The sequence below is a fragment of the Danio rerio genome, chromosome 21 (assembly GCF_049306965.1).
Source record: "Danio rerio strain Tuebingen ecotype United States chromosome 21, GRCz12tu, whole genome shotgun sequence".
Lineage (NCBI taxonomy): Eukaryota > Metazoa > Chordata > Actinopteri > Cypriniformes > Danionidae > Danio > Danio rerio.
The window spans coordinates 22,860,555-22,873,478 of record NC_133196.1 but is presented as its reverse complement, the minus strand read 5'-3'; the positions used below and the strand labels follow the sequence as shown (position 1 = coordinate 22,873,478).

At 34.4% G+C, this 12,924-nt stretch overlaps 1 protein-coding gene across 1 annotated transcript in view; it reads left to right on the top strand.

The window, feature by feature from the left end:
* Window positions 1-11,668, top strand: part of nectin3b (nectin cell adhesion molecule 3b) — a 112,321-nt gene extending 100,653 nt beyond the window's left edge. The window contains exons 7-8 of the mRNA XM_068215860.2: window positions 6,102-6,207; window positions 8,237-11,668. Coding sequence (XP_068071961.2) covers window positions 6,102-6,207; window positions 8,237-8,404 — 274 coding nt within the window. The 3' untranslated portion in view covers window positions 8,405-11,668. The remainder of the gene's footprint in view (window positions 1-6,101; window positions 6,208-8,236) is intronic.
* Window positions 11,669-12,924: the final 1,256 nt, after the last annotated feature.

Genomic DNA, 12,924 nt, shown 5'->3' with positions numbered 1-12,924 from the left:
TGAGAGGATAGAAAACTGCATGAGAACAATACAATCTCGCTCACCCTCTGATGCAAAGTCCAAAATGTTGGCCCTTATTTGGTCTCTTTGGACATCCAGGTGGATTGTATGAGAGTTTCCAGGCCCGTCTGCGTCTCTTCCTGCTCTCCACAAATGTACTCGCCATATCCTCTCTCTAGATTACGTCTCCTGCTTTTAATCCTCTATATCAGTCATAACTTTTAATGGGAAATACTAATGTGAGTCCGTATAGACTTAATGAGTCATAAAACACTGTTGTAGACTGCTCAATCTCCTTCCGATTGTTTTTTATTTTACATGGGAAGTGCCAGGGACACATTAGAAAGACTGATAGTCCATTGAAAATCAATTATACAAAACAATGTACTAATGGTTGGAGATTAATGTCCATAGGAAGTGGAAAAACAAAGGCAAAGTCGATCCCTTGAGGAATGGAGAGCTTATGGACACGTATATGAGGAAAGGTCACAGTTCAGGCATTTTCCCTGAAGGGCTTTTAACTAAGAGGTGTGAATGAACTCTGTATTTCAAGAGCTCGTTCTCATTGGTTGTCAATGCAGAGGTTTTAAAACTTGCAGCAAGGATTTGAGATTCCTTGTTTGTTCTCTAATGGCTATCTTTATGCCCTCAGTTGATGACCTTTGGGACTCACATGCCAGTATCTAAATCTAGGGAGCGAGGAAAGGTGTCTCTCTATTTATTAGGCATTTTGGGAATTCAAGGTCAGGGTAGGGTGACCCTCAGGACCTCCCAATGCTCAAAGCTACAAAGCAGAAGCTTAATAGACCTTAGTCCATCGGGGTACAGACAATTAATCAAATCATCTTGATTTCTGTAGCACTTTCACAATGTAGATTGTGTCAAATCACCTTAATTTAGATAAAGAATAAGAAAAAACATAACAATATTTCAGATTGTGGAATATATTCAGCATATCAGACAGACAGAGTAGAAGTAGAATGTTGGTGAAGTTCTAGTTCAATTAAAACAGTTTAGTTTAATAAAAATAATACTGAAGAGTTGCTCTACTGGCTCCAATGAAGCATGCTAGAGACAACAATGACAATGGAACCAAAACTCCATCAATTGACAGAAGTGGAGAATCAACTTTCAGAGAAACCAGGCTCCATTTCAGAGAGGCAGAGTTGCAGACTAAATTATTATAGATATCTCAATTACACCACGTCAAATCTTATCAATATCGAAAAAGAAATAGAAGAGGTTCAGTGGGAGAATAAACCACTTTAGATTGAACCGAGAGATGATGGATGAGGAAAAAGTAGGGACCAGGAAGCCATCTCTAATCATGCCAATGGAACTTTAGTAGAAATATGTGTCCTTGAGGTCCAAAGTAATATTATAAGTACATTTCAGTTGAAACGGTGTCTCAAAATGCAAACATTTACAGATTTCCATAGTTGCTTTAGGTAATATCTGATATATTATTTATATGAAATACATGCAATTAAATAATTTGATTGAATAATTCGGATTGGGCAATTAATCGAAAAGTAATCAAAATTGATCTTAAGAACCTCTAATTCATCAAAATTTTCCAGGACAATTTTTTTGATTACTTTCCTCACCACGTGTGGAGTCACGTAACCCTGCTCTGTTAAGGCTGATTTATACTTCTGTGTTGAACGCACAGATATGGTCTGGCGCAGCCTTCATGCGGTCGCACCTCTCAAAAAATGTAACTACACGTCGCATGTTTGCATTACATTCACTATGATTGAAAGCTGCACCAGATATGCCTTAAGACGGCATATTTTCTATTACAATAAAGTCATTTACATTGAAAATAAGTATTAATTTTTAAGTTAATTTTGTTTCCAAAAGTGCAAGGTATTTGTTAGTTTTAGGAAACATGTGTTTTAATTTCAGTTGTTTAATGTTGTTGTGTAATAAATAATCATAGATAGCAGATAGTGAGTGTTTTTCTTTAATTGTTTTAAAATCAAGTAATGCACCCTTCATTCAAAACTCTCTCACTTGTAATATGTGAGCATAATTACTATACAAAACCAGTCAGTTAAATATAAGGACAAAAATAAATAAATAAACAAAACAAATATTCATTCATTAATCGTAATCAAGTTAAATTGTTCAATTAGTTGAGATTTTGATTTTAGGCCAAATCGCCCTGCCCTAATTTAAATTAAACTTCACTCTTAGGTACAGAAGCTGTCACTGAAGTGGTTCCATATTCATATATCCACAAGGATCCAAGGGTCCATATCGGACCCTTTAGGTACTAAAATATGGCTTTAAGCTACTAACACGAGGGACGTTCTACGGAAACGTACTTTATCTTTCCCTGAAATAGAAACATAAATACAGAGAATAAAAAGTATTTCATCCCAAAAATGTCTAAAATGGACTGATGGTTGATTTCTGTGAGTTGTTTTGAAAGGAATACATCAATCAATTGCTTCTCTGATTTTTGTTCTTTATTAAAAACACTTTACACTGTACAAACTCTATCATTGTTGTCCTCAGCCTAATTGAACCTACAGCTTTAATAGTTCTGTTATGCTAAAAACTATTATTTAAAAAAAACAAATACTTCAGAAATAGCAAGTTTAAATTGTTATCATTCACATCAATTGATTTAAAAACATGAAATTATAATTAAATTCTACAAATAAATACTACAAATATATAATACAAATACATTTACAATTGTCCCCATGTTTCGTTCAGTCCTGTCACATTTGCATTAAATTAAACATAAAATGTATGCAATACACCTTTAAGTCTATGACATGATTTAATAGAGAAGCTGACAGTGATCAAGGATGTGTTCTATTGAATTGTATGATTTTATGCTTGTTTTCATATGATTTTTTTGAGGTAGACAAGCTTAAAGGTCAGACTCTGTCACATTTTTATAAGTGAAAATGTACGTTTCTGGTAGAATGTCCCATGAATCATTTAGGTACTGACATGTACAAATAAATTACAGTGTATCTTTTGAAAGGATGCCACCCCATTAACAGCTTTATTTCTGAGTGTGTGTTTGTGGAAATGATGGTGTTTACTCCAAGGTTTTAGACTACCTTAACAGTGGGTACATTAACAAATAAAAATGTGATTTAGGCTTTGTGCACTTTAGCCATTCATGTGACAATAACATGAATCCAAGCTTGCTTTAGGTGAAATGTAAACATATCACCATTTACATCACTGAGTTGATGTCGGGGCAAACTTTTACTTTAGAGCTAGACGCCGATGTATGTATGAGGATTTGTGAATGTTTTCAGAGGCTGAAGTAGAGCTGTATATTTAGGCTCGATAGGGCTTGTGGAAATAAGTTCATCAGCAGGTCAACCATGAGCTTATCCCATCAAATCTGTGCACAGGACATATATTTAATTCATCTGTATAATGCTGGTTTACTTGTGGTCAGTGTCAGATCATAAATAATTATGCAAGCTTATTTTAGCAGTGGATGCACTGGAGACCAGCAGTATGTAGTTATATATCAAAATAAATATCTTATAGAAGTTTACCACATCAAGGGCATTTACTGTACAGTACAGGCGTATTACTTTGATCATATAGAATCACAGCAGTAATTCAAAACAGAGTCATTTGTTTCCATTTCTCTCTTTATTGTTTGAAGGTTTAAAATGAGCTCCAGTTGTATTTATGTATATCTCTAATATACACCTCCACCCACATGTGTATCCACACAAAGTTCCTGTAGTCAGGCCTTACTGTGGCCTGCTGGTGTTTGGTTTAGAGGTCCAGAGAGCATGAGAAAGTATGTCTCCGTGTGACAGAAAGGGCTTGAGGACACGGTAGCCATTTTGAGTTGCTGCTGATTGAGTCAAAAGTGACACCTTGCATGGGAAGACTGGAAAACTCTCAAATTTCCATTTTTGTTGTATGTTCAGTATGAAAAATATGGATGTGAAACAGACTGTTGGGTTCCCAGAACTAAAAGAAGGTGTGGTTGTTATTGTGCCTCAGACTAAACACATTTCATTCTTTAGACTAGTCTTGACCAGCATTTCCTCTAGTGACTGACAAGAAGGCAAACAGAGACTCCAAAAAGTATTACAATGTTTTACCATTCTTGTGAAATGTTTAGCCTGAAAATAGTGCCTAAAGAGTATATTTCTACAAAACATGCCATTTGGTTTTGTAATTTTTGTAATGTAGTCACATTCATAGGTCAAAAGGTGATACGTCCATTTTATTTTCCACACCATTTTTTTACATACACTACCTGACAAAAGTCTTGTATTGTTATAGAAACAACAAATAATAGCTTGAATTCTAGTTGATCATTTGGTATCAGAAGTGGCTTATATGAAAGGCAAAGGCCTATAGATTACGCTTATTTTACCAAAATAAATTATGATCATGTCTTAATTTTTAATTAGAACAGTAAGGTCTGACTTTGCTTAGGCAAAAGTCTTGTCACTTAATAATAATTGAGTGATTCTACACTACAGTAAAGAATATAAAGTCATGGTGCAGTGGAAAAAGAATTAATATTGTGTATGACTCCCATGAACTTGGAGAACTGCATCCCTACATCTCTGCAATGACTCAAATAACTAAAGTAAAGTAAATAAGTAAAGTTATCTGGAATTTCAAAGAAAGCATTTTTGCAGGACTCCCAGACCCAGAGTTCAGCACTTTGGATTCATCTTCACTGCCTCCTCCCTTATTTTACCCCAGATATTCTCAATAATGTTCATGTCTGGTGACTGGGCTGGCAAATCCTGGAGCACCTTGACCTTTTTTGCTTTCAGGAACTTTGATGTGGAGGCTGAAGTATGAGAAGGAGCACTATCCTGCTGAAAATTTGCCCTCTCTTGTGATTTGTAATGTAATGGGCAGCACAGATACCTCAGGCTATTATGATGCCATCCACTCTGCTGATCTCTCGCACACCACCGAACTAAATGTAACCCCAAGCCGTGATTTTTTTTTTTCAACAAACTTGACTGATTTCTGTGAGAATCTTCAGTCCATGTGGGTTGCAATAGGTCTTCTGTAGTATTTGTGTTGATTGGGATGCAGTTTAACAGATGATTCATCAGAAAAATCTACCTTCTGCCACTTCTTCAAAAAAAGTCAAGTTATTATTTGTTGCTCTTACAACTGGGATCAACGACAAGACTTTTGTGTAGAAGTCACATCTTAATAACATCAATATATGGGTGAAATTTTATTGTAATTTAAATAAACAGGTTTATTGGTGTAAAAATGATGCAGCATTTATTCTGAGCATTTACGCCAAATTGTATTGTATATTTATTTCACATTATTTTTATTTAATTTTAATTAAAAGCATTTTGCTAACATGTTGCTATGGGTAAAACCTAGTGTTTTAAATTTTTGAATTTTTGCTTAGTATTTTGATGCTGATCAGTGATATTTAATTAAATAGAGTTGTAACCCTTTATTTTGACGGTCCATTTGAGTATTAGTAGACTGTCTACTTAAAATCTGCTGATAATGCTCCTTCAACAGACATTTAACTGTCTATAAGAAACTTTACAAGTACATGTTAACACACTAATCCTAACCCCAACCTAACAGTCTACTTATAATCTAATGAGAATTAGTTGGCATGTTGCTTAAATTCAACAAAATGAACCATCAAAATAAAGTGACCAAGAGAGTTTTTAAATATTTAATTTACCAATTATAACCAATATTTATTATAAAATACCTCAAATTACATATTTAAAATAAAAAAGTATTTTTTTTTTCAGTTTTTGATTGATGTTTGGAAATATTTAAGTAAATTCTTTGACAATAAAATACTTTATTTAAAAAAGCTCTAATGGATGGAAAATAATAAGATAATATTCAAGTATGTTGGTGCTGTACTGTGATTCAAAAAATTATTTGAGCTTGTAAAATAAACTGATGTTACATTTACTAAGAGAGTGTCTACAAGGGTCTCACTACATATATTTAACATACAAATATAAATTAAATAAATAATTTAACAATATAAATTATGTTTGAGCTCACTGTGTGAAAACATCAAGTAACGTGTGTACTAAATAATATAATACAACCATTTGTTGTTGGTGTTTGCTCTTCTACAGGATTGACCTTCCTCCAACACACAAGCCTCCTCCTCCATACACAGAGAGAGGAACTGCTGGCATCCCGCTGGCCTCTCAAGCCCCTCAGGTGGCCTCATTCTCTCAGGTAAAGCCCTGTTTATTCACTAGACGACCCACCGCTCATCTGATTTATTCTCCAACTGTGGTACTTTATATTGGAGCTGCATTTGAAGAATGACTACTGGCATGTTCCTTATTATTTAAGGAGTGATTATATGCTCTCTTTTAGCTCACTTTTTCCATGTTTTTTTTTTTTTTTACTTTGTCAATTTTTGTCTTTCCTGGCGTAACGCTGCTATGATATATATATATACACTTGGAGTCTCAGGAGTTTTGCTGGTTCAAGGTGGTCTAAACTGGTTTAGAAGGTTTCCCAGAAAGGACCAGCTGCTATGTAGCTAGTTAGACAGCTGATTGTTCTCTGGAAAGAACATCTTTTCAACAACTTCCTGTAAAAACATCTTGTAAAAACCCTTTAATATGATTGTTATTTCACTATAGACTAACTTTTTTGTGTGTTTTTATATAATGTAGCTTTTTTTTGTTAGGTTTCTATTGTCATATTTACTGTTTTATTATAATTTACATTAAGATATTTGTGTTTTTTTGTTATTTTCTTTTCTCATTTATAAATCTTTATATAGATTTAATTTTTTAAACATAATTGTTTTTTAAACATAATTCTTTAAAGTGAATTTCCCCCTTTTTATTCAACAATTCTTACCAAGGAAATTAAAATGAAAACAGAAACAATAGAAAAGCTTGTTATATATAAAATAATAATTAACAAACATCTATTTAATAATCAATTTATAATACTATATATTGTAAAAAAATATATACAGTATTTCACATCAATAAGTCATGTTTAGTGTTTAACAAAAAAGTGGGTCATTATTCAACATATTTAGGCCATACAAGATTTACCCTGATGTTTTAAGTCAGTTTTATGTAATGTAAGTTAAAATAGCATGGAAAGTAAATTTAACTTAATTTTTAAAAAATAAATTAAAATTTGAACTTCTTTATTGATTGGTTGGTTTGCTGACCAATTGATTAGTTAATTAATTAATTGGTTGGTTGGTTGGTTGGTTGGTTTACTGACTGCTGGTTGGTTGGCTGATTGGTTGGCTGGCTGGCTGGCTAGCTGATTGATTGATTGATTGATTGATTGATTGATTGATTGATTGATTGATTGATTGATTGATTGATTGATTGATTGATTGATTGATTGATTGATTGATTGATTGATTGAATGGCTGGTTGGTTGGTTGGTTGGTTGGTTGGTTGGTTGGTTGGTTGGTTGGTTGGTTGGTTGGTTGGCTGACAATTTGATTTGATTTGATTTAATTTGATTTGTTGATTTGATTTGATTTGATTTGATTTGATTGGCTGGCTGGCTGGCTGGCTGATTGATTGATTGATTGATTGATTGATTGATTGATTGATTGATTGATTGATTGATTGATTGATTGATTGATTGATTGGTTGATTGGTTGGTTGATTGACTAGTTGACTGGTTGGTTGACTGATTGGTTGACTGGTTGGGTGGGTGGCTGGGTGGGTGGGTGGGTGGATGGCTGACTGACTGACTGATTGATTGATTGGTTGGTTGGTTGGTTGGTTGGTTGGTTGGTTGGTTGGTTGACTAGTTGACTGGTTGGTTGACTGATTGGTTGACTGGTTGGGTGGGTGGGTGGATGGCTGATTGATTGATTGATTGATTGATTGATTGATTGATTGATTGATTGATTGATTGATTGATTGATTGATTGATTGATTGATTGATTGATTGATTGATTGATTGATTGATTGATTGATTGATTGATTGGTTGATTGATTGATCGGGCAGTCGGATAGCTGACTATAGACTAAATGCTTGGTTGGTTGACTGATTGGTTGTTTGTTTTGTTGGTCGACTAGATTATTGATTGATTAATGCTTGGCATCCATCAACTGGCATCCCTGATATGTAGAATAACTGCATTCCTTTCATATAATCACATTAAACAGCTAATTTAATTGTCTCCCTGCATAAGAACCCATGGGAGCTCCTAATAATAGATTGGCACATGAATACTAACACACTTTCTATCTGTCTTGTCATTGCGCAGGCTCATCGGATGGAGCGACGTTATGAACTGTCGGAGCGCGTGCCCAGCAGGACTGGGCACAGAGACCACCACAGCCCCACACACCACTCACTGTCCTATCAGGAGTGGATCTGCCATCAGAACGGAGCCGACCGCGTCTACATCAACCATAGAGAACACTACGTCTGACAGCATCCTCATGTCCACTGCAGCACTGCCAGACCCAAAGTCAACACGGTTTATGAGCAGAACAATATCACCGATATCCACCTTTTTCCATATGTGACTCCAGCAATTCAGATTATGGTTTGCACTTCCTGTTTGAGGTACTTCCTTTAAAAAAATCTAATTAAATAATAGGTCTTTGCTACAGTTGAAGTCAGAATTATTTAACCCCTTTGATTTTTTATTTTCTTTTTTAAATATTTCCCAAATGATGTTTAACAGAGCAAGAAAATTTTCACAGTATATCTAATAATATTTTTTCTTCCAGAGAAGGTCTTATTTATTTATTTTGGCTAGAATAAAAGCAGCTTTGATTTGTTCAAAAACCATTTTAAGGTCAAAATTATTAGCCCCTTAAAGCTTTTCGATAATATACAGAACAAACCGTCATTATACAATAACTTGCCAATTTACTCTAACCTGCCTAGTTAACCTGATTAACCTAGTTAAGCCTTTAAATGTTACTTTAAGCCAGGGGTGGGCAAATTTGGTCCTGGAGGGCCGGTGTCCTGCATAGTTTAGCTCCAGCACTAATCAAACATTCCTGAACATGCTAATCAGTGTCTTCAAGATCACTAGAAATCTAAAAGCAGGTGTGTTTGATTAGAGTTGGAACTAAACTGTGCAGGACAGCGGCCCTCCAGGACAGAGTTTGCCCATCACTTCTTTAAACTGTATATAACTGTCTAGTCAAAATATCTAGTCAAATAATATGTACTGTCATCATGGCAAAGATAAAATAAATCAGTTATAAGAAATGAGTAATCAAAACTATTATGTTTAGAAATGTGTAGAAAAAAACTTCTCTTCGTTAAACAGATCTTGGGGAAAAAAACAAACAGCGGGGCTAATAATTCAGAGGGTTTTAATAATTCTGACTTCAACTGTACATAGTGAAAATTTATTTATCCATCAACATGACGTTATACCTCATATGTTTTATGTGACATAAGTATTACAAGTATTTCTGTGGCCAAAGCTCTTTTAGTTCACTGTGTTTTCATTCTCCAGAATATATGCATTGCGACCATAATAGTAATATTCTACTTTGAAGTACTTGAGGTAAGTCAAAATGAATGTAATATGTTGTCTTTTAAAACTTGATGGTTGAAATATGAGAAGAATAATACCACCTCTTTATATATATAATTTTTTAAACAAGTCACTAATTGTTTACAGTCTAATGGAAGTTACTCTTATAATTCACGCAAAGCATAATATGGTGTAGGAAAAAGGTGGATACTGCATTTAAACTGCCGTAAATACAAGGTCTATATAATGCACAGTGAAAACTCTGGCAGCATATATGTGCAATTAGTCTGGCTTGTTAAACATGTACAGTATAGTCCAATATAAAATATTTGACCTAAGCTGCCAACGTATATATGAATCTCATTTTAAATCAAGAGATCAAACTGAGTGTGAATATGCTGTACAAAAATCTATTTTCTGTAGGGATTACTGCCCTTGATTGATTTTTCTAGGTAAAAAGATATTTTCTTATTTTGTTTTTTTAGACCGGTTGGATGTTATTTTAGCTGTCAGTTTGACAATCTGAGTTTTGATTTGTTTGTTATGACTGATAGGGGTCTTTACGTTTTCTTGTTTACACTGTGATGTACAGTAGATGTGAATTTGCATTCTTATTACATTATTTGCATTCTTGTCACATTATTGCACACAGTATGTGTGAAGACTCTGTATTATGTGTCATGTAAATATCTAAGCATATATTATCAGTGAACTTCATAATTAAAGTATTAATAGAGGCTTTTTAAAGGCTCTTCCTCAGTAATTTTATCTTGTTTTCCAGTACAACTATCGAAACATTCCTAAATCAAGATGCTACTTGCTACAGTATATTAAGCCTTATTTTCCTACAGTATGTTCACGTTTTAAGCATAAAATTGATCAGTCTACTAAAACATTTTTCTGTTTTAGGGATTTGTTTGTTTTTTATTAGTTTTTGCTCTTCCTTAAATATTTCTTAAAATTTTGTAAAAATGTTTTATTTATTTATTTTATTTTTTGTTATTTTAGCTAGGGATGCACAATATATCGGCGACCATATAGATATCGGCCGATAAATGCTATTTTTAATGTTATCAATGTTATCAATTTGGCCAATATCTTTAAGCCAATAGGTTACATAATGCACAGAACTACCTGCCTTACGCATGCGTGGGTCGAACTTGTTCAGACTTGTCCAGTGCACTTTAACGAAGCTTTTCTGATTGTTACATTGTTTATTCCTTCAAAGTCCGTCTTTTCTTTGTGTGGTTTCTGTGCACTAATAATTCATCAAGTATATTCCTTATCATTGTAGATGTTTGATAGAGTGTCGTTGTGTATTTTGGTTTAAATCGCCTCAGGAAAAATATTACATGTAAACGTAATAGCAGCGGTGCACTTGTGCTAAACAACTCGTTGGGTTGTTTGTAATCTAATATCATTATTTGTTATTAATAATGCGTTGCTTGCTTTTACTTGTTTAAATAAATCCCATTTTGTTATTTAACCTATTTTTTATGCAACATTCAAGTTGCTTGTTATTTGGCCTAAGTGAAAAATGCATATTTTTGGCATGCTGATTTATATGAAACCGGGAATATAGGTCTATAAAATCACCTTTTGAAATTAAGTAGTCTATTCAACTATTCATAAAATCAGTTCAAACTTTTATGAACTTTTTCTTATCAGCTGTTCGCTGTATAAAAATATAATACTTTGAAATATTTATATTTATCGGCTAAAATATTGATTATCCGCCTCCAAATCTTAAGAGTTATCAGTTATCGATATTGGCCCAAAAATCCATGTCAGTGCATCCATGATTTTAGCTACTTTTGTGTGGAAACAATTAAACCTATTTTTATGGCAATTAGCTGTAAATATTATACATTAAAAAATAAAATTTCCACTCTTGATCACTAAAATGTAAAAATATTTTGTTGTGAAGCACACGCTTGAGGTATTTGTGCTGAAAAACAAACCAAAAAAATACTGAGGAATCTTTAATTAAATATAACGCATAGACTGTAGACCACTTTCATTATATAAAGAGAGTTTGCTTCATATATTAGCCTGCTATCTATACGAGAAAAAAGTTGCAGTTTAGTTAGTTGGTTTTTGATAAAGGTTTTTTTCCGACACAGTAAAGCATGAATTTTCAATCTCATAACCAAAGCATTACAGTATAATGATAATCAAATAAAGAGATGTTACCTGGAGATTTAAAGTCTTGTTTTATTCTGCTGCACATTATCAAACGACGTCATTTTCCAGTAATGTTAGTTTGCAAAAAACACTCACATATAAAACAACCAAAGCCTAATATACCATACAGACTAGACAGCACTACTTCCCAAATCGTATTAGACAGAGGTTTGAGAGTCAAATATAGGTTGTAAAAACCTGATGAATGCTTAAAACGCTGCTGTAAAGTCATCAAGACTGCTGGACAGCTTCCCCCAGTCGATGATGGAAAATCTCAGACCACAAAATGCTCTCTGGGAAACGCGAGAGACAGCGAATGGGGGCGGCAGGAGAGCTAGAAAGAGCCTTTCTGTCTGCATGTCAACTTCTGACTCGTGTTGTAGGTAAACAAACCGGTTATCTGCTGGGCAACTGGATGGGCAAAGCCATTAAACAGCAGGCTTTTAATGAGGTGACGGCCACCAGGGAGCAATCTATACTATTTTGGCCCCAGTGTTCGGGCAAATGTCAGCCAGTGGACCCCCGAACACTCAATGAGAGCATTGTTTATTGCATCGTTGAGTCACTTCTCTGGAACGCATCCATCATTGCTGTATAAAAATGTGTATGATAGGACTCATCCAGGATAAATCCATTTAGGCTAATAAAGGTGTGTGTGTGTGTGTCTGCGTCCAAATCTATTACCAAACATGCAATAATTTAACAGGGACACCAGAGACTATAGGCGTGCTTTGATATATGCGCTCTTCTGCCGTTTCTTGACAGAGCTTGTGTTTTCTTTCATGTTTTGTCTCCCGTTCGCTTGTTTGTGTGTCTGACCTGTGGTGGATCTGATATTTCATGGTAAGGAGCCATCTGGGGTTCTGAGGTCTATAATTTTCAGGTGAAAGATTTCGTATTTGTTCTGGATGTGCGAATGCGTTCTCAATCCAGGAAAGGTCTCGGTTTTTGTGAGGCTCTAGACGCAATGTGGAATGTTGCATAAATATTTTTGCAATGGTATCTTCGGAGATTAAAACCTTTGGGAGCTTTATAATATGTAGACATCGGGACTCCGCGCTTCTTTCCAGTGAAGCAAGGAACATTTAGTTAACTGCAGCGTTAAGTAATATTATACACCAAAATTTCACCGAGAAGTAAACATTCAGTCATCGTTTACTCATTTCACTGTTTATGACAGGAGAACAGTTTGGAAGCCAACTTTCTTTTGTGCTGGATCTGTAGAAAGTATTGGTTTGGTTTGCTTCACTGGTCTGAATTATTTGACA